The sequence below is a fragment of the Spermophilus citellus genome, assembly GCF_964194105.1.
Source record: "Spermophilus citellus genome assembly, chromosome: 3".
Lineage (NCBI taxonomy): Eukaryota > Metazoa > Chordata > Mammalia > Rodentia > Sciuridae > Spermophilus > Spermophilus citellus.
This window is the reverse complement of record NC_138184.1, coordinates 13717035-13738725: the sequence shown is the minus strand read 5'-3', so window position 1 is coordinate 13738725 and position 21691 is coordinate 13717035. Positions and strand designations below refer to the sequence as shown.

Here is a 21691-nt window from a genome sequence, read left to right as displayed (position 1 = left end):
GTTCATTTGTATTATTTTCCAGGTATTTGGTAGTGTAGTCTTGAATTCATAACCCATGTTGATCTCATTAAACAACTCAGATTTTACATCTTTCCCTGGATGTTTTAGATTTTTTCATTCCATTTGGTTTCCATCAGTGCCTGCTGAATGAGTGTATTGAAAAGTAACATGGAACCCTGTCAACCAGTATAGAGGGCATTTTTAATCAAAAATAGGAGAAAATTTAAGACTCAGTGTAGCAGAATGTAGGCTGGTGTCAGCAGAGGCAGGAAAGGCACTGGGAGGAGCCAATGTTGCTACTGTTAACTGATAACTGCAGCAGTCAGCAGTCACAGGAGGAAGGGGTCCCCTGTCCCAGCACACAGTGGGATTTTTGCAGTCTAAAACCATTTCTTACACATTTGTGTGTCCAAAATTTTATAACCCTAAGAAGATTATGTAATATTAGTTACAAAACACTATGCTAGTTTTTGATATCACATTTTTCATGAATGTTAGAAAGTCTCGAATCAAGGAAATGATAAATGTTTAAGGAGGAACGAGTGCTAATGACCCTGATTTGAGCATTCTATGTTGCACACAGATATTGAATGATCACATGAGGCCCTGCTAGTGGGTACAGCTGCTATGTGTCAGTTAAAAAAAACCTAGGGTCATGCTGAATTCCATAGAACAGTTGCTTATCATGCAAAAGTTCCTGGGTTTAACTTCAGCCTTGCAAAAAGACCCAAAGCAAATTAAAACAAAACAAAACAAAATGGAAAAAAAAGCCAAAAGCCAAAAAGAAAGAAAGGTGTCACCTTTACACATTTGCAAAAAAAAGTCAATAATCAATGTGAGATATTATATCAAATTAGAAACAAAACAAAAATCCATAAACTCATTGCATTAGATAAAATCAATAATTACACTAAGCTTAATAACACTGTAATTCTGTTTTTATATAAGTTCTTAGTTATTTTTAAGCTTTACTTCCTATACTCTGCATCCTGATAAGCTCATAACCCTTCATACAAATGCAGGAATAGGCTCCTGTGCACAGCATTCATTCCCTCTGTTTAGTGCTGGGGTCTTTTCTAGCTTGTCCCCTCTTCCTTTCTCCCTCAAAGATGTCTACTGAGTTCCTTCAAATCAACCAACATAATGCACTTTAGATATTTCAAAGAATGCCAAGTAGTTCACAATGGGGCTGTGATACCCATACTTTTGGTTGTCTTTCTTATTTTTTCTTAACACTGATTTACTATTACATCACTGCTGCAAAAATATTTTGCTCCTGTTAATTTCAAAGTGGTTTTTCAATCATGAGTGATATTTGTGCCCCAGGGGACATTGAGTGGTGTCCAAAGATTTTTTTCCTATCATGAGAGGTCAGGGATGCTTCTAATGTCCTACAATGTACAGGACAGCCCCATCTCAAAGAGTAATCATACCAGAATGTTGCCAGTGAGAACATTAAGAAGCCTTGGGTAAAAGAATATCTTCACCTTTAACATTCATCCCTGTCTGCAGCATGTCTCACCAGGACATGGTACCATGTCACCTGTCTCCCACCCCCTCAGAGAGTTCCTCTTTTCAGTTTGAAAATTCCAATCACACCAGTTTAAGGGCTCTTTAGGGTCTTTTCCAAGGCAGAAGAGTGTGAAAGTGATATCTTGCTGTTTTCTTCACAGCTTGGAGCTAATCTTTGATCGTATCATCACCATTTTGATCTCCCTGGTATTGATCTCTGCCTATTTTTCTACCATAATCAGCAATTCAAGGTATGTTACAATTACTGTTCCTCCACTGACTGTTGGGGTAATTTTTTGACTATTCAGTAGTTTCATATTGTATTTAATGATATGTTTACCATTTTATACCTGAGTTTCTTGCCTTACAATGCACTGGTTCATTGCAGATTTTATATATAATGTCTAATACACTTTCATCTCAAATGAATTTTGCATTTTTTTACACTGAGGTCTTTAATCTGTCTTATTATTGGTAAATGTGTGAGCTAGGAGATCAACTTCATCTTCTCTGAGACAGATGGCCTTTTTATAAGGATTTATTCTGCCATCTAGTATTTTCCTACCAGATGGATATTTAACTGTGTTATATGAAATGTCCACACACACTAAACATCATTCTCAATTCATTCTTAAGAAATAATTGAGCACTGATCACCTGCAACAATGTCATAGGAACATTATCTGTTATATTCTAGTGTGTAAAAGTCTTTGTCAATTTAATTATTATTTCATGCTGATATTTTTAAAATGCTGTATATCATCTTTTAATTTTTTCAGTTCTTTTTCAACTTCTTTTTGTTTGGAAAACCATGAAAATAGCAGCTCCGGTGGCTCAGGATGTTGGTTAGTGTAGAGCACTTGCAAACACAGAGAAAGCCAAGAGTTCACAACACACACACACACACACACACACACACACACACACACACAGAACCTTTAATCTCCATTATACCTGCTTTTGTTTTTCTCATATTTGCTTCACCCTCAGGCATGCTATGTGACTATTTCTTTTTAAAACAGCTTTATTGAGTTGTAATTAATATTTAAAGGACCACATGAAGTTGATGTGTATAATTCAGTGAGGGGGCACAGTTGCCAATACATGTGATATGTGATTAGCACCAAAATGCAATAGACTGTGATTTGCCTCTGTGTGGATGTGCTCTGTCCATCAATGGGATGTAGGAGCTTTGGTTGAGGAGGCTTCACCTGTGCCTGGAACATGGCCAGTACTCTGCATGTACTCCTCCATGGTAAGAAGTAATTTCTCACTAAAAATATACAAAACATGAGCTGTGGATAAAAGCTTAGAGTTAGACAGAAATGCTTACTCAGTAATGGCACTAGGGATGTCTGAGGATGATCTGACCTAGAAACAAAATATACGTCAATTTCTTGGGTGGAAAATAGAAATTGTCCAATTTCTATTTATTTATTTATTTATTTTGGGGGGTAATGGAAATTGAACCCAATGGCACATTGAGCCACACTGCAGGGTTTATATTTTGAGACAGGGTCCTGTGAAGTTGCACAGGGTCTTTCTACATTGCTGAGGCTGGCCTTGAGTTTGTACTCCTCCTGCCTCAGCCTCCTAAGCAGATGGAATTACAGGTATGTGCCACCAGATATGGCTAAATTCTTCCATTTCAATCAAATCAGTGGTGTCTATATGTGTGAAAAGAGGACATGTTATTTATTTTTTCTTTGTAGGCACATCCACCACATGGAACCAGGGAACAATACACAAATTTCAGAATTTCTTCTGCTGGGATTTTCAGAGGACCCAGAACTGCAGCCTCTCATCTTTGGGCTGTTCCTCTCTGTGTACCTGGTCACTGCACTGGGGAACCTGCTCATCATCCTGGCCACCATCTCAGACACCCACCTGCACACGCCCATGTACTTCTTCCTCTCCAACCTGTCTTTTGTGGACATCTGCCTCACCTCTACCACCATCCCCACGATGCTGGTGAACATCCAGACACAGAGCAAGGCCATTACCTACGCAGGCTGCATCACCCAGATGTGCTTTTTCTTTATTTTTGTAGAGTTGGACAACTTCCTCCTGGCTGTGATGGCCTATGATAGGTATGTGGCCATCTGCCACCCCCTGCACTACACTGTCATCATGAATCACAGGCTCTGTGGTTTGCTGGTTGTGGTGTGCTGGATCCTGAGTGTCCTGCATGCCCTGTTACAGAGCTTAATGGTGTTGCGACTGTCCTTCTGCACACACTCAGAAATCCCCCACTTTTTCTGTGAACGTAACCAGGTGATCCAGCTTGCCTGTTCTGACACCTTTCTGAATGATTTGGTGATGAATTTTGCATCTGTGATGCTGGGAGCTGGCCCCCTCGCTGGCATCCTTTACTCCTACTCCAAGATCGTGTCCTCCATCCATGCAATCTCATCAGCTCAGGGCAGGTACAAAGCCTTCTCCACCTGTGCATCTCACCTCTCCGTGGTCTTCTTATTTTATGGCACAGGCCTGGGTGTGTACCTCAGTTCTGCTGCAGCACAGAGCTCACCTTCCAGTGCAACAGCCTCTGTGATGTACACCGTGGTCACCCCCATGCTGAACCCCTTCATCTACAGCCTGAGGAATAAGGATGTGAAGGGAGCCCTGAGAAGGCTTTTTGAAGGGAAACTGTAGGAAGGTTCAGAAGCCTATGCTCAGGGCTGCAGGCAGCAAAGCCTCGGAGCCAGAGAGATTGGGAATGTAAAGCTTCCACCTTCTATTTATTTCCTGCAGTTTTATTGCTCTGATTTCAACCTCTCTCTACCATTTAAAAACTCCATTTATTCAGGTTCCTGGTTTCTCTGATATTCAAGAGTTTTTCACTTTATTTGATTTTCTAAATTCTTCTAAATGTTGGACCAAAAACCTTTGTAAATGCTCACTGGTGTCACGGGACAGGAGGGATTAAGTATTACAAATCATTCTTCCCTCTTGAAATATTGTATTGATTAATTTCTTTTTGTTTTACTGAAAAATATTCATGTGTGTTGCTCTGTCTGTGGAGAAACAGCCCTGGGCACCTGAGGTGGGTTTTTAATTTTTAGTAGAGGAAAATGTGACAGTGAAGTGTTTCTCCTTTGCATGATCAATCCTGTGTGTGTCAATGCTTTAAGTGGTCCTCTTGATGAGTTGGACTGAGTATAGTAGTGTTTCTTGTGACAGGTTATTGGGGTCTTAAAGATAAATTAAAAATTTCAAGTCAACATATTTAAAAGTTCCCTGGATTAGATCAAGGCACCCTTGGAGATCATTATTCCACCTACTACATGTTCTTTTTCAGGATGATATTAGTTGTCATTCCAGAGCCCTTTTATGGAATTACAGGCTGGGCGTGGTGGAGCACAGCTTTAAACCAAGAGTGTGGAGCTTGCAGCTGGAGGATGGTCATTGTGAAACCAGCCTGAGCAAGTTAGGGAGACCTGGCTTAATGAATATACAAAGAAGAGTTAGGGCATGTCATGCAGTGGTAGGCCACCTCTGAGTTCAATTCTCAAAACCACAAAATGATAATAATGATGATGATGACAACAACCACAATATACAGAAATCAATACAGACTCTAAAGCGAGTGAACAACTTCCTTCAGAAAATACACAAAATAATAACATATAAGGGCAAATAATAACATAAGTAAAAAATAATAACATACTAAGAGGAGAAAACCTAAAACTACCTACACAGAACATCACAGCCTTGCTGCTCAAAGAGAGGTCCACAGAGAAGGACCTGCAGTACCAGGACCACCTTGCTCATGTTAGAATGCAGAGTTCCTGAAAAATCTGGAAGATGGCGGCGATGGGAGTGCATCACCCCAGTGCGCCGCGTCACTGTGCGGGAGAAAGACGAGGTGAAATGGCTGAAGGCTACCTTGTTGGGAATTTCCAGTGAAACTGAGGTGCTCCAGACTCTAGAGGACGGATTTCCAGCGTGCGGGATTCGGCTGCGGGGGCTCGGTCGCGAGCGATTTCTCCGCATGGAGGGTAGCAGAACCTGGTCGGCGGACCGCCCCGCGGATGGAGTCTGGGGCGCGCGCTGGGTAGCGGCGAGGTACCAGAGCGGGAGTACAACGATGCGGATTCTGGGGGCACCTGCCAGCGGTGCACTGGCCGTGCTTAGTGCTGAGTTCCGGCTTTGAGACAGAGGAGAGAAGCGGTCCAGTTCGATTCTCGACACCAGTCGGACCACGGAGGAGGATAGCAGCCGCCATCTTGGAGAGCTGATGTAATCATCCCTGTTTTCTACTGATCTCAGCTCATTCAACTACGGAACAGGTGATTCCAGGCTGGTATTTGCCTGCGTCTCGCAGACAGATCGCTCAGGCCCGGGCCTGGAGAACCTGAGGAGAATACTCTTCGGGGCTCGCTCCTGGAAAGGCGTGCGCCGGACTTTGAGCGGCCGGATTCTTGCTCCCTGGGCTGCTTTGGCCCAGGGTTGGGGAACCTGCGGGGATTGCGTGCTGAGGCCAGCTCCAAGTGGAACGTGCGCTGAGGGGCGGCGGCTGGGTTCTGACTCCCGGAACAGTTTTGGCCCGGCGCTGGGGAGCCTGCGGAGACTGCGTCTTTGACCCTGCTCCTAGCAGAGCGTGCACCGAGCTGGGAGAGTTTGGAGCGGCCGGGCTCGGGCTCCCGGGGCTGCTTTGGCCTGGGGTTGGGGAACCCGCGGCGGTTGCTCTGTGGAGCCTCCTCCTAGCAGAACGTGGCTGGGATTGGAGAGGCCGGGTTCTGGCTCCCGAAGCTACTTTGGCCCAGGGCTGGGGAACCTGCAGGGACTGCTTCTCGGTCCGGGTCCTGCTGGGTGCTGTGGGGGCCTGGGGGGCAGAGTGGAGCTGCCACCTGCGCCCAGAGCAGGCCAAGTGACCCGCCGGCGTGGTATCATGACACCCCAACTGCAGCTGGGGCCGAGGAGAGTAGCCGCCCACGGCTGGAAAAGGACCAGCGACCCGACGGCGCGGTAGCCAAGTCACCCCATTTGGAGTGGGGGCTGTGAAGAGCCGCCGTCTGAGCCTGCAAGGTAGGCAGACTTGCGACCCACTGGCAGGACAGGCCCGGCAGCCTGCCAGTGTGGTGGACAAGTAGCATCGAGGCAGTCATGTCACACTAGTTGGAGTGGGGGTTGAGCAGAGCCGCTGCCCGTGTCCAGAAAAGGCCCAGCGACCCGTTGGAGAGGCAGTTAGGTACCCCCACTGGGAGTGGGGGCTGAGCAGAAGTGCCGCCTGAGCCCGCAAGGTAGGCAGATCTGCGACCCACCGGTGGAACCGGCTTAGAGGCCGACCAGTGTGGTAGACACGTCACACCAATTGGAGTAGGGGCAGAGCAGAGCTGCCGCCCACATGCGGATCAGGACCAACGACCCGAGGGCGTGGTAGTTACGTCACCACAATTGGAGTGGGGGCAGAGTAGAGCTGCCACCCGCGCCCGCAGGTTGGGCAGACCTGTGACCAACCAGCGTGGTAGATAGATCACCCTAATTAGAGGAGGAGCACAGCCACTACCCGCCCTGCAAGAGAGATCTCCCAACTATACAAGAGCAATATAAATAAATAGGGGGAAAATTTCAAAAACACAACACTTTCACCAAGCAAAAAGAAACGCAAGTAGTATGAAAAGACAAGGAAAGAAAGGACCACAAGCAATGCAGGTCAACTCAACTTTAGAAGAGGTAATAGCTGCAACAGATGGAATGTCAGATAAAGAGTTCAGGATATACATGCTTCAGATGATCTGGAGTCTCAAGGAAGACATGAGACAGCAAAATCAGACAATGAAAGATCACTTTGACAAGGAACTACATAAACAAATCCAGGAAGTAAAAGATCAATTTCACAGGGAGATAGAGGTAATAAAAAACAAACAAATAGAAATCCTAGAAAGGCAGGAAGCAATAAACCAACTTAAAACCTCAATTGAAAATACTACCAGCAGAGTAGATCACTTAGAAGATAGAACATCAGACAATGAAGACAAAGTATTTCAACTTGAAAAGAACATAGACAGCTCAGCAAGTCTGCTAAGAAACCATGAACAGAACATCCAAGAAATATGGGATAACATTAAAAGACCAAACTTAAGAGTCATTGGGATACAGGAAGGCACAGAGCTCCAAACCAAAGGAATAAACAATCTACTCAATGAAATAATACGAGAAAACTTCCCAGACTTGAAGAATGAAATTGAATCCCAAATCCTAGAAGCCTACAGGACGCCGAAAGTGCAAAATCATAAGAGATCCACACCTAGACACATTATAATGAAGATGTCTAACATACAGAATAAGGAGAGAATTTTAAAAGCTACAAGAGAAAGAAAGCAGATTACATTTAGGGGTAAACCAATCAGGATAACAGCTGATCTCTCAACACAGACTCTGAAAGCTAGAAGATCCTGGAATAACATATTTCAAACACTGAAAGAAAATGGGTTCCAACCAAGAATCATGTATCTGGCAAAACTAAGCTTCAGGATAGAAGATGAAATTAAAACCTTCCACGATAAACAAAAGTTAAAAGAATTTGCAGCTAGAAAACCATCTCTTCAAAAAATCCTTGGCAAAACATTACAGGAAGAGGAAATTGAAAATAACATTGAAAACCAACAGTGGGAGGTAGGACAGTAAAGGGGGGAAAGTAATCAAAGAGGAAAACAAATCAGGTTTAGTAACATTAATAAACAAATATGGCTGGAGGAACAAACCATATCTCAATAATAACCCTAAATTTTAATGGCTTAAACTCACCAATTAAGAGACACAGGCTAGTTGAATGGATCACAAAACAAGACCCAACAATATGCTGCCTACAGGAGACACATTTGATAGGAAAAGATATACATAGACTGAAGGTGAAAGGCTGGGAAAATCATTCCACTCATATGGACTGCGGAAACAAGCAGGAGTGTCCATACTCATATTAAATAAAATAAATTTCAAGCCAAAGTTAATCAAAAGGGATAAAGAGGGACACTACATACTGCTCAAGGGAACCATACACCAACAAGACATAACAATCATAAATATATATGCCCCAAACAATGGTGCAGCTATGTTCATCAAGCAAACTCTTCTCAAGTTCAAGAGTCTAATAGACCACCATACAATAATCATGGGAGACTTCAACACTCCTCTCTCACCACTGGACAGATCTTCCAAACAAAAGTTGAATAAGGAAACTATAGAACTCAATAACACAATTAACAACCTAGACTTAATTGACATATATAGAATATACCACCCAACATCAAGCAGTTACACTTTTTTCTCAGCAGCACATGGATCCTTCTCAAAAATAGATCATATATTATGTCACAGGGAAACTCTTAGACAATATAACGGAGTAGAGATAATACCATGCATCTTTTCTGATCATAATGGAATGAAACTTAAAATCAACGATAAAAGAAGGAAGGAAAAATCATGCATCACTTGGAGAATGAACAATAGGTTACTGAATGATCAATGGGTTTTAGAAGACATCAAGGAGGAAATTAAAAACTTCTTAGAGTTAAATGAAAACACAGACACAACATATCGGAATCTATGGGACACATTGAAAGCAGTTCTAAGAGGAAAATTCATTGCTTGGAGCTCATTCCTTAAAAAAAGAAAAAACCAACAAATAAATGATCTCATACTTCATCTCAAAATCCTAGAAAAAGAAGAGCAAAACAACAGCAAAAGAAGTAGAAGGCAAGAAATAATTAAAATCAGAGCTGAAATTAATGAAATCGAAACAAAAGAAACAATTGAAAAAATTGACAAAACTAAAAGTTGGTTCTTTGAAAAAATAAATAAAATCGACAGACCCTTAGCCATGCTAACGAAGAGAAGAACAGAGAGAACCCAAATTACTAGCATACGGGATGAAAAAGGCAATATCACAGCAGACACTTCAGAAATACAGAAGATAATCAGAAATTATTTTGAATCCTTATACTCCAATAAAATAGAAGATAGTGAAGGCATAGATAAATTTCTTAAGTCATATGATCTACCCAGATTGAGTCAGGAGGATATAGACAACCTAAACAGACCAATAACAATAGAGGAAATAGAAGGAACCATCAAAAGACTACCAACTAAGAAAAGCCCAGGACCGGATGGGTATACAGCAGAGTTTTACAAAACCTTTAAAGAGGAACTAACACCAATACTTTTCAAGCTATTTCAGGAAATAGAAAAAGAGGGAGAACTTCCAAATACATTCTACGAGGCCAACATCACCCTGATGCCTAAACCAGACAAAGACACTTCAAAGAAAAAAAACTACAGACCAATATCTCTAATGAACCTAGATGCAAAAATCCTCAATAAAATTCTGGTGAATCGGATTCAAAAACATATCAAAAAAATTATACACCATGATCAAGTAGGATTCATCCCTGGGATGCAAGGCTGGTTCAATATACGGAAATCAATAAATGTTATTCACCACATCAATAGACTTAAAAATAAGAACCATATGATCATCTCGATAGATGCAGAAAAAGCATTCGACAAAGTATAGCATCCCTTTATATTCAAAACTCTAGAAAAATTAGGGATAACAGGATCATACCTCAACATTGTAAAAGCAATCTATGATAAGCCACAGGCCAGCATCATTCTGAATGGAGAAAAATTGAAGGCATTCCCTCTAAGATCTGGTACAAGACAGGGATGCCCTCTCTCACCACTTCTGTTCAACATAGTCCTCGAAACACTGGCCAGAGCAATTAGACAGACAAAAGAAATTAAAGGCATAAAAATAGGAAAAGAAGAACTTAAATTATCACTATTTGCAGATGACATGATTCTATACCTAGTAGATCCAAAAGGGTCTACAAAGAAACTATTAGAGCTAATAAATGAATTCAGCAAAGTGGCAGGATATAAAATCAACACGCATAAATGAAATGCATTCCTGTATATCAGCGACAAATCCTCTCAAACGGAAATGAGGACAACTACTCCATTCACAATATCCCCCCCAAAAATAAAATACTTGGGAATCAACCTAACAAAAGAGGTAAAAGACTTATACAATGAAAACTACAGAACCCTAAAGTGAGATATGGAAGAAGACCTCAGAAGATGGAAAAATATACCCTGTTCATGGATAGGCAGAACTAACATCATCAAAATGGCGATATTACCAAAAGTTCTCTATAAGTTCAATGCTATGCCAATCAAAATCCGAACAGCATTTCTTGTAGAAATAGATAAAGCAATCATGAAATTCATATGGAATAATAAAAGACCCAGAATAGCAAAAACAATGCTAAGCAGGAAGCGTGAATCAGGGGGTATAGCGATACCAGACTTCAAACTATACTACAGAGCAATAGTAACAAAAACAGCATGGTACTGGTACCAAAACAGGCAGGTGGACCAATGGTACAGAATAGAGGACACAGTAACCAATCCACAAAAGTACAACTATCTTATATTTGATAAAGGGGCTAAAAGCATGCAATGGAGGAAGGATAGCATCTTCAACAAATGGTGCTGGGAAAACTGAAAATCCATTTGCATCAAAATGAAACTGAATCCCTTTCTCTCACCATGCACAAAAGTTAACTCAAAATGGATCAAGGAGCTGGATATTAAATCAGAGACACGGCGTCTGATAGAAGAAAAAGTTGGCTATGATCTACATACTGTGGGGTCGGGCTCCAAATTCCTCAATAGGACACCCATAGCGCAAGAGTTAACAACTAGAATCAACAAATGGGACTTACTCAAACTAAAAAGTTTTTTCTCAGCAAAAGAAACAATAAGAGAGGTAAACAGGGAGCCTACATCCTGGGAACAAATCTTTACTCCTCACACTTCAGATAGAGCCCTAATATCCAGAGTATACAAAGAACTCAAAAAATTAGACAATATGATAACAAATAACCCAGTCAACAAATGGGCCAAGGACCTGAACAGACACTTCTCAGAGGAGGACTTACAATCAATCAATAAGTACATGAAAAAATGCTCACCATCGCTAGCAGTCAGAGAAATGCAAATCAAAACCACCCTAAGATACCATCTCACTCCAATAAGATTGGCAGCCATTATGAAGTCCAACAACAACAAGTGCTGGAGAGGATGTGGGGAAAAGGGTACACTTGTTCATCGTTGGTGGGACTGCAAATTGGTGCAGCCAATTTGGAAAGCATTATGGAGATTTCTTGGAAAGCTGGGAATGGAACCACCATTTGACCCAGCTATTCCCCTTCTCGGTCTATTCCCTAAAGACCTAATAAGAGCATGCTACAGGGACACTGCTACATCGATGTTCATAGCAGCACAATTCACTATAGCAAGATTGTGGAACCAACCTAGATGCCCTTCAATAGATGAATGGATAAAAAAATGTGGCATTTATACACAATGGAGTATTACTCTGCATTTAAAAATGACAAAATCATAGAATTTGGAGGGAAATGGATGGCATTAGAGCAGATTATGCTAAGTGAAGCTAGCCAATCCTTAAAAAACAAATGCCAAATGACTTCTTTGATATAAGGGGAGTAACTAAGGACAGAGTAGGGACGAAGAGCTTGAGATGAAGATTAACATTAAACAGGGATGAGAGGTGGGAGGGAAAGGGAGAGAGAAGGGAAATTGCATGGAAATGGAAGGTGATCCTCAGGGTTATACAAAATTACATATAAGAGGAAAGGAGGGGTAAGAGAAGAATAATACAAGTGGAAGAAAGGATTTACAGTAGAGGGGGTAGAGAGAGAAATGGGGAGAGGAGGGGAGGGGAGGGGGGATAGTAGAGAATAGGATAGACAGCAGAATACATCAGACACTAGAATGGCAATATGTAAATCAATGGAAGTGTAACTGATGTGATAAAGCAATCTGTATACAGGGTAAAAATGGGAGTTCATAACCCACTTGAATCAAACTGTGGAATATTATATATTAAGAACTATGTAATGTTTTGAATGACCAACAATAAAAAAAAAGAATGCAAAATTCCTGCAACCACAGGAGAACTATGGCCTCAGAATTTGCATCTGAACTTGCATCCCTGGTAATTCTTCTGCATGATGATATAGGTATAGAATGGGTTTTGATCACCTCTTCCCTGTAGACATTTGGGGGCAGGATAATTATTTGTGTTGGGAGCTGTTCTGGGTGTTGTAAATGGTTAGTACCACTGTTCAGACATTGTTAATTATCCCCAGGGGAAAAATATATGTAGATGAAAACCAAAGGCCTATATTTGAGAAGTGAAAGCATCGTGTCAGAATTCAAATGAAGGTCCCATCCTTCCTCAATGTGTAGCATTTGTCAGCCCATTTTCTGCCATGGAGACGGAAGTCATAATAGTATAACTATATAAAATAGACTCAATAGAATAGAGTTCAATAAAATGAAGTTTCCTGGTTCCTATTGGGAATTAAGCTCAGAGTAGGATGGATAAAGAGAACCAATCCCATCTTTTCCTAATAAACATTTTTAAATGAAGGACTGAAAGGGAGCTCTTTACTGGTATCAAAACGACAATTTCCTGATTGTATAGGAAAGGGTCACAAAGGCAGGAAGTATAATGCCCAAGGCTTTACACATTGGAACCCAACTCTTTCCAGTGTTAAAGAGGGCATGACTATTTTCTGGGGATACCAGGTGCTTACTGCCCAGCCTGAGTCCATGCTTTAAGACACATGAGCTCTGGTCATGATGAGCTCATCAGCATGAGACTCAGAAAACACTTAGGGTCACAGGAAGAATGAAGTGCCTCTGGAAGGCAGCAGATAAATCCATGGAGGAATCATAAAAACTAAGTTTACTGGACTACAAATGGGTCTCCTGGGAACAGAGAATCAGCAGGAATAATTTCCTGCCTTTCTAGACCAGTGTCCCCAAGGAGAACAAGAGGGAAATGAGCTAATGAGCAAATATAGGGAGCTGTGGCTCTCTGCTCTGATGTGGTCCCTCAGTGCACAGCCCTGTGCTGGACAAGACGTGGAGTTGTCTTTGAGGTCTTCAGTCTGCCCAGGATCCCAGCACTCGACTCCTTCCTGCTGTGTTATCTGAGGACAGAGCTTCAGTCACCATCAAGCCCACCCAGGCAGGACCTTGCATTTCCACAGGGAGACCTTCCTCTCAGAGCTGGTCTCCAGGTGAGTCTGAGAGCTCAGTGGACACTGCAGGAGAGCAGCAGAGAGATTGGAACCCACAACGCTATAGCTGAGGTCAGGGGAGTTCCAGGATGAGCTATCCCAGAGCAGGGCTGCTGTGGCCACTTGCTGTCCTGATGGACGATTTGTTCACAGGCTGCATTGATTCATAACACTGAGAAGTGGACATTGCACTGGTTAAGCAGGGTTCACTGCTGACCATGAAGTGGTGCTAACAGAGGCTGAAGAGAAGATTGGAGGAAGCGTCCAGTGCCCACAGAGAAAGAACAGAGGTCCAATTATCTTTGCAATTAAAGGAGTAGAGAAATAAAAAGTTCCTGAGTAAAAATCTTGCAAAAAATATCTTACCACAAAATCCATGGGACATAAATTTTAAAGTATTGTTTTCTCTATAGTAACATTGAAAAATATAATTTTACAGGTGAATAGAGATATGCCTAGAGCATTACCATAGAACGATCTGAACATCTTTGGGGCTGCATATGTCTGTTATTTGTTACCTGTTCCTTAGTGTGTTGCAAAGGGCTTTGCCAGTTTCTCTATAGTGTACTTGATAGGACTCCCCCACCCACTGTTTCCAATATAATCATTTTAAACTTCTTAAAATCTTATTTGTTTTAATTAGTTATACATGGCAATAGAATGAATTTATGCACTTTGATATATCATACATAAATGGGGTATAATTTCTAATTATTTTGATTGTTCACGTTGGAGAATCCCATTGGTCATGCAGATTATGTTTGCTGATTATTTACAAAAATCCTGAGTAAGATGTTGCAAAAATGATCTTACCACAAAAGTTCATGGGGCACAGATTTAAAGTACTGTTTTCTCTATAGTAACATTGAAAAATATAATTTACAGGCAATTAGAGATATGCCTATAGCTTTACTGTGGAATGATTTGAAACCTGTGAGGCTGAAGATCCCTGTGGTGTGTTAGCTATTTCCTGTGTGTTCCAAAGGTTTGTGTCGGTTTCTCTGTGATGTACTTGATAGGAGTCCTCCCTGCACTGTTTTCCAATACAGACTTTTAAAGAGATTATTGGATTTTTTTCTTCCACAGCCTGCCTATTTTCATGTAGGTAGAGATGTTTTGATTGGGACTGTTTGCAAATTTGTGAGTTTTGTACTTTCTAGTCTATCAATTGATTGTATCTGCTTGCTCATTGTTTTGTTCTCAAGCTGTGGGTGATTAAGATTTTTATTTTTCAGTCCTCCTTTTAAATAAAAAAAGGTATTGGAGGTTCTCCTGCACCCCTAGTGCTACATCACCTGAGATATACATTTCCAACTTGTTTTCACATCTCTGTGTTAATTACTGTGTCTTTTGTCTTTTTCTGATCAGATGCATTGCTAAGAAAGGCATCACCTTTAGACATTAAAAGACATTCATGCTTATTTCTCTCTTGACACAAGCTCATTTTATCTTTCTTGAGCCTATTTAAATGTACATATTTTTATGAGAGATATTAAAACTTTACATATTTTCACTACATGCAGTTCATTTGTATTATTTTCCAGGTATTTGGTAGTGTAGTCTTGAATTCATAACCCATGTTGATCTCATTAAACAACTCAGATTTTACATCTTTCCCTGGATGTTTTAGATTTTTTCATTCCATTTGGTTTCCATCAGTGCCTGCTGAATGAGTGTATTGAAAAGTAACATGGAACCCTGTCAACCAGTATAGAGGGCATTTTTAATCAAAAATAGGAGAAAATTTAAGACTCAGTGTAGTAGAATGTAGGCTGGTGTCAGCAGAGGCAGGAAAGGCACTGGGAGGAGCCAATGTTGCTACTGTTAACTGATAACTGCAGCAGTCAGCAGTCACAGGAGGAAGGGGTCCCCTGTCCCAGCACACAGTGGGATTTTTGCAGTCTAAAACCATTTCTTACACATTTGTGTGTCCAAAATTTTATAACCCTAAGAAGATTATGTAATATTAGTTACAAAACACTATGCTAGTTTTTGATATCACATTTTTCATGAATGTTAGAAAGTCTCGAACACAAGGAAATGATAAATGTTTAAGGATGAACGAGTGCTAATGACCCTGATTTGAGCATTCCATGTTGCACACAGATATTGAATGATCACATGAGGCCCTGCTAGTGGGTACAGCTGCTATGTGTCAGTTAAAAAAAACCTAGGGTCATGCTGAATTCCATAGAACAGTTGCTTATCATGCAAAAGTTCCTGGGTTTAACTTCAGCCTTGCAAAAAGACCCAAAGCAAATTAAAACAAAACAAAACAAAATGGAAAAAAAAGCCAAAAGCCAAAAAGAAAGAAAGGTGTCACCTTTACACATTTGCAAAAAAAAGTCAATAATCAATGTGAGATATTATATCAAATTAGAAACAAAACAAAAATCCATAAACTCATTGCATTAGATAAAATCAATAATTACACTAAGCTTAATAACACTGTAATTCTGTTTTTATATAAGTTCTTAGTTATTTTTAAGCTTTACTTCCTATACTCTGCATCCTGATAAGCTCATAACCCTTCATACAAATGCAGGAATAGGCTCCTGTGCACAGCATTCATTCCCTCTGTTTAGTGCTGGGGTCTTTTCTAGCTTGTCCCCTCTTCCTTTCTCCCTCAAAGATGTCTACTGAGTTCCTTCAAATCAACCAACATAATGCACTTTAGATATTTCAAAGAATGCCAAGTAGTTCACAATGGGGCTGTGATACCCATACTTTTGGTTGTCTTTCTTATTTTTTCTTAACACTGATTTACTATTACATCACTGCTGCAAAAATATTTTGCTCCTGTTAATTTCAAAGTGGTTTTTCAATCATGAGTGATATTTGTGCCCCAGGGGACACTGAGTGGTGTCCAAAGATTTTTTTCCTATCATGAGAGGTCAGGGATGCTTCTAATGTCCTACAATGTACAGGACAGACCTGTCTCAAAGAGGGATCATACCAGAATGTTGCCAGTGAGAACATTAAGAAGCCTCGGGTAAAAGAATATCTTCACCTTTAACATTCATCCCTGTCTGCAGCATGTCTCACCAGGACATGGTACCATGTCACCTGTCTCCCACCCCCTCAGAGAGTTCCTCTTTTCAGTTTGAAAATTCCAATCACACCAGTTTAAGGGCTCTTTAGGGTCTTTTCCAAGGCAGAAGAGTGTGAAAGTGATATCTTGCTGTTTTCTTCACAGCTTGGAGCTAATCTTTGATCTTATCATCACCATTTTGATCTCCCTGGTATTAATCTCTGCCTATTTTTCTACCAGTATCAGCATTTCAAGGTATGTTACAATTACTGTTCCTCCACTGACTGTTGGGGTAATTTTGACTATTCAGTAGTTTCATATTATATTTAATGATATGTGTTTACCATTTTATACCTGAGTTTCTTGCCTTAGAATGCAATGGTTCACCGTAGATTTTATATACACTGTCTAATACATTTTCATCTCAAATGAATTTTGCATTTTTTTACACTGAGGTCTTTAATCTGTCTTATTATTGGTAAATGTGTGAGCTAGGAGATCAACTTCATCTTCTCTGAGACAGATGGCCTTTTTATAAGGATTTATTCTGCCATCTAGTATTTTCCTATCAGATGGATATTTAACTGTGTTATATGAAATGTCCACACACACTAAACATCATTCTCAATTCATTCTTAAGAAATAATTGAGCACTTATCACCTGCAACAATGTCATAGGAACATTATCTGTTATATTCTAGTGTGTAAAAGTCTTTGTCAATTTAATTATTATTTCATGCTGATATTTTTAAAATGCTGTATATCATCTTTTTATTTTTTCAGTTCTTTTTCAACTTCTTTTTGTTTGGAAAACCATGAAAATAGCAGCTCCGGTGGCTCAGGATGTTGGTTAGTGTAGAGCACTTGCAAACACAGAGAAGGCCAAGAGTTCACAACACACACACACACACACACACACACACACACACACACAGAACCTCTTATCTCCATTATACCTGCTTTTGTTTTTCTCATATTTGCTTCACCCTCAGGCATGCTATGTGATTATTTCTTTTTAAAACAGCTTTATTGAGTTGTAATTAATATTTAAAGGACCACATGAAGTTGATGTGTATAATTCAGTGAGGGGGCACAGTTGCCAATACATGTGATATGTGATTAGCACCAAAATGCAATAGACTGTGATTTGCCTCTGTGTGGATGTGCTCTGTCCATCATTGGGATGTAGGAGCTTTGGTTGAGGAGGCTTCACCTGTGCCTTGAACATGGCCAGTACTCTGCATGTACTCCTCCATGGTAAGAAGTAATTTCTCACTAAAAATATACAAAACATGAGCTGTGGATAAAAGCTTAGAGTTAGACAGAAATGCTTACTCAGTAATGGCACTAGGGATGTCTGAGGATGATCTGACCTAGAAACAAAATATACGTCAATTTCTTGGCTGGAAAATAGAAATTGTCCAATTTCTATTTATTTATTTATTTATTTTGGGGGGTAATGGAAATTGAACCCAGTGGCACATTGAGCCACACTGCAGGGTTTATATTTTGAGACAGGGTCCTGTGAAGTTGCATAGGGTCTTTCTACATTGCTGAGGCTGGCCTTGAGTTTGTACTCCTCCTGCCTCAGCCTCCTGAGCTGATGGAATGACAGGTATGTGCCACCAGATCTGGCTAAATTCTTCCATTTCAATTAAATCAGTGGTGTCTATATGTATGAAAAAAGTCCTATTATTTTTTTTGTAGGCATATCCACCACATGGAACCAGGGAACAATACAAGAATTTCAGAATTTCTTCTGCTGGGATTTTCAGAGGACCCAGAACTGCAGCCCCTCATCTTTGGGCTGTTCCTCTCTGTGTACCTGGTCACTGCGCTGGGGAACCTGCTCATCATCCTGGCCACCATCTCAGACTCCCACCTGCACACACCCATGTACTTCTTCCTCTCCAACCTGTCTTTTGTGGACATCTGCCTCACCTCCACCACCATCCCCAAGATGCTGGTGAACATCCAGACACAGAGCAAGGCCATTACCTACGCAGGCTGCATCACCCAGATGTGCTTTTTCTTTATTTTTGTGGGGTTGGACAACTTCCTCCTGACTGTGATGGCCTATGACAGGTATGTGGCCATCTGCCACCCCCTGCACTACACTGTCATCATGAATCACAGGCTCTGTGGTTTGCTGGTTGTGGTGTGCTGGATCCTGAGTGTCCTGCATGCCCTGTTACAGAGCTTAATGGTGTTGCGACTGTCCTTCTGCACACACTCAGATTTCCCCCACTTTTTCTGTGAACTTAATCAGGTGATCCGACTTGCCTGTTCTGACACCTTTATGAATGACATGGTGATGAATTTTGCATCTGTGTTGTTGGGAGGTGGCCCCCTCGCTGGCATCCTTTACTCCTACTCCAAGATTGTGTCCTCTATCCGTGCAATCTCATCAGCTCAGGGCAAGTACAAAGCCTTCTCCACCTGTGCATCTCACCTCTCCGTGGTCTTCTTATTTTATGGTACAGGCCTGGGTGTGTACTTTAGTTCTGCTGCAGCCCAGAGCTCACCCTCCAGTGCAACAGCTTCTGTGATGTACACCGTGGTCACCCCCATGCTGAACCCCTTCATCTACAGCCTGAGGAATAAGGATGTGAAGGGAGCTCTGAGAAGGCTCTTTGGAGGGAAACTGTAGGAGGGTTCAGAAGCCCATGCTCAGGACTGCAGGCAGCAAAGCCTCGGAGCCAGAGTTGGGGTTTCTGATGAGATTGGGAATGTAAAGCTTCTACCTTCTGTTTTATTTCCTGCAGATTCATTGCTCTGATTCCAACCTCTCTCTACCATTTAACAACTCCCTTCATTCAGCTTCCTGGTTTCTATGATATTCAATAGTTTTTCACTTCTTTTGATTTTCTAAATTCTTCTAAATATTGGACCAAAAACCTTTGTAAATGCTCACTGGTGTCACGGGACAGGAGGGATTAAGTATTACAAATCATTCTTCCCTCTTGAAATATTGTATTGATTAATTTCTTTTTGTTTTACTGAAAAATATTCATGTGTGTTGCTCTGTTTGTGGGGACCTGAGGTGTATTTTGTAATTTTTAGTAGAGGAAAATGTGACAGTGAAGTGTTTCTCCTTTGCATGATCAATCCTGTGTGTGTCAATGCTTTAACTATTCCTCTTGATAATTTGGACTGAGTGTTGTAGTGTTTCTTATGACAGGTTATTGGGGTCTTAAAGATAAATTAAAAATTTCAAGTTGACATATTTAAAAGTTCCCTGGATTAGATCAAGGCACCCTTGGAGATCATTATTCCACCTACTACATGTTCTTTTTCAGGATGATATTAGTTGTCATTCCAGAGCCCTTGTATGGAATTACAGGCTGGGCATGGTGGAGCACAGCTTTAAACCAAGAGTGTGGAGCTTGCAGCTGGAGGATGGTCATTGTGAAACCAGCCTGAGCAAGTTAGGGAGACCCGGGTTAATGAATAAACAAGAAGAGTTAGGGCATGTCATGCAGTGGTAGGCCACCTCTGAGTTCAATCCTCAAAACCACAAAATGATAATAATGATGATGACAACAACAACCACAATATACAGAAATCAATACAGACTCCAGAGCGAGTGAACAACTTCCTTCAGAAAATACACAAAATAATAACACATAAGGGCAAATAATAACATAAGTAAAAAATAATAACATACTAAGAAGAGAAAACCTAAAACTACCTACACAGAACATCACAGCCTTGCTGCTCAAAGAGAGGTCCACAGAGAAGGACCTGCAGTACCAGGACCACCTTGCTCATGTTAGAATGCAGAGTTCCTGCAACCACAGGAGAACTATGGCCTCAGAATTTGCATCTGAACTTGCATCCCTGGTAATTCTTCTGCATGATGATATAGGTATAGAATGGGTTTTGATCACCTCTTCCCTGTAGACATTTGGGGGCAGGATAATTATTTGTGTTGGGAGCTGTTCTGGGTGTTGTAAATGGTTAGTACCACAGTTCAGACATTGTTAATTATCCCCAGGGGAAAAATATATGTAGATGAAAACCAAAGGCCTATATTTGAGAAGTGAAAGCATCGTGTCAGAATTCAAATGAAGGTCCCATCCTTCCTCAATGTGTAGCATTTGTCAGCCCATTTTCTGCCATGGAGACGGAAGTCATAATAGTATAACTATATAAAATAGACTCAATAGAATAGAGTTCAATAAAATGAAGTTTCCTGGTTCCTATTGGGAATTAAGCTCAGAGTAGGATGGATAAAGAGAACCAATCCCATCTTTTCCTAATAAACATTTTTAAATGAAGGACTGAAAGGGAGCTCTTTACTGGTATCAAAACGACAATTTCCTGATTGTATAGGAAAGGGTCACAAAGGCAGGAAGTATAATGCCCAAGGCTTTACACATTGGAACCCAACTCTTTCCAGTGTTAAAGAGGGCATGACTATTTTCTGGGGATACCAGGTGCTTACTGCCCAGCCTGAGTCCATGCTTTAAGACACATGAGCTCTGGTCATGATGAGCTCATCAGCATGAGACTCAGAAAACACTTAGGGTCACAGGAAGAATGAAGTGCCTCTGGAAGGCAGCAGATAAATCCATGGAGGAATCATAAAAACTAAGTTTACTGGACTACAAATGGGTCTCCTGGGAACAGAGAATCAGCAGGATGAATTTCTGTCTTTCAGACCAGTGTCCCCAAGGAGAACAAGAGGGAAATGAGCTAATGAGCAGATATAGGGAGCTGTGGCTCTCTGCTCTGATGTGGTCCCTCAGTGCACAGCCTGTGCTGGACAAGACGTGGAGGTGTCTTTGAGGTCTTCAGTCTGCCCAGGATCCCAGCACTCGACTCCTTCCTGCTGTGTTATCTGAGGACAGAGCTTCAGTCACCATCAAGCCCACCCAGGCAGGACCTTGCATTTCCACAGGGAGACCTTCCTCTCAGAGCTGGTCTCCAGGTGAGTCTGAGAGCTCAGTGGACACTGCAGGAGAGCAGCAGAGAGATTGGAATCCACAACGCTATAGCTGAGGTCAGGGGAGATCCAGGATGAGCT

General features: G+C 41.2%; 2 protein-coding genes across 2 annotated transcripts; both read left to right on the top strand.

Annotated features, from left to right (window-relative positions):
* Positions 1 to 3237: 3237 nt before the first annotated feature.
* On the top strand, positions 3238 to 4167 carry LOC308644071 (olfactory receptor 7A10-like; the record flags this gene model as incomplete). The annotated part of the gene is made up of 1 exon (XM_081284765.1): positions 3238 to 4167. The coding sequence occupies one exon, from the start codon at positions 3238 to 3240 to the stop codon at positions 4165 to 4167; it is 930 nt and encodes a 309-aa protein (XP_081140891.1).
* A 14197-nt stretch (positions 4168 to 18364) lies between these two features.
* LOC308644087 (olfactory receptor 7A10-like) lies at positions 18365 to 19312 on the top strand (the record flags this gene model as incomplete). Its single annotated transcript, XM_081284781.1, has 1 exon — positions 18365 to 19312. Exon 1 carries the CDS (start codon positions 18383 to 18385, stop codon positions 19310 to 19312), a length of 930 nt encoding a protein of 309 aa, XP_081140907.1. The 5' UTR covers positions 18365 to 18382.
* Positions 19313 to 21691: the final 2379 nt, after the last annotated feature.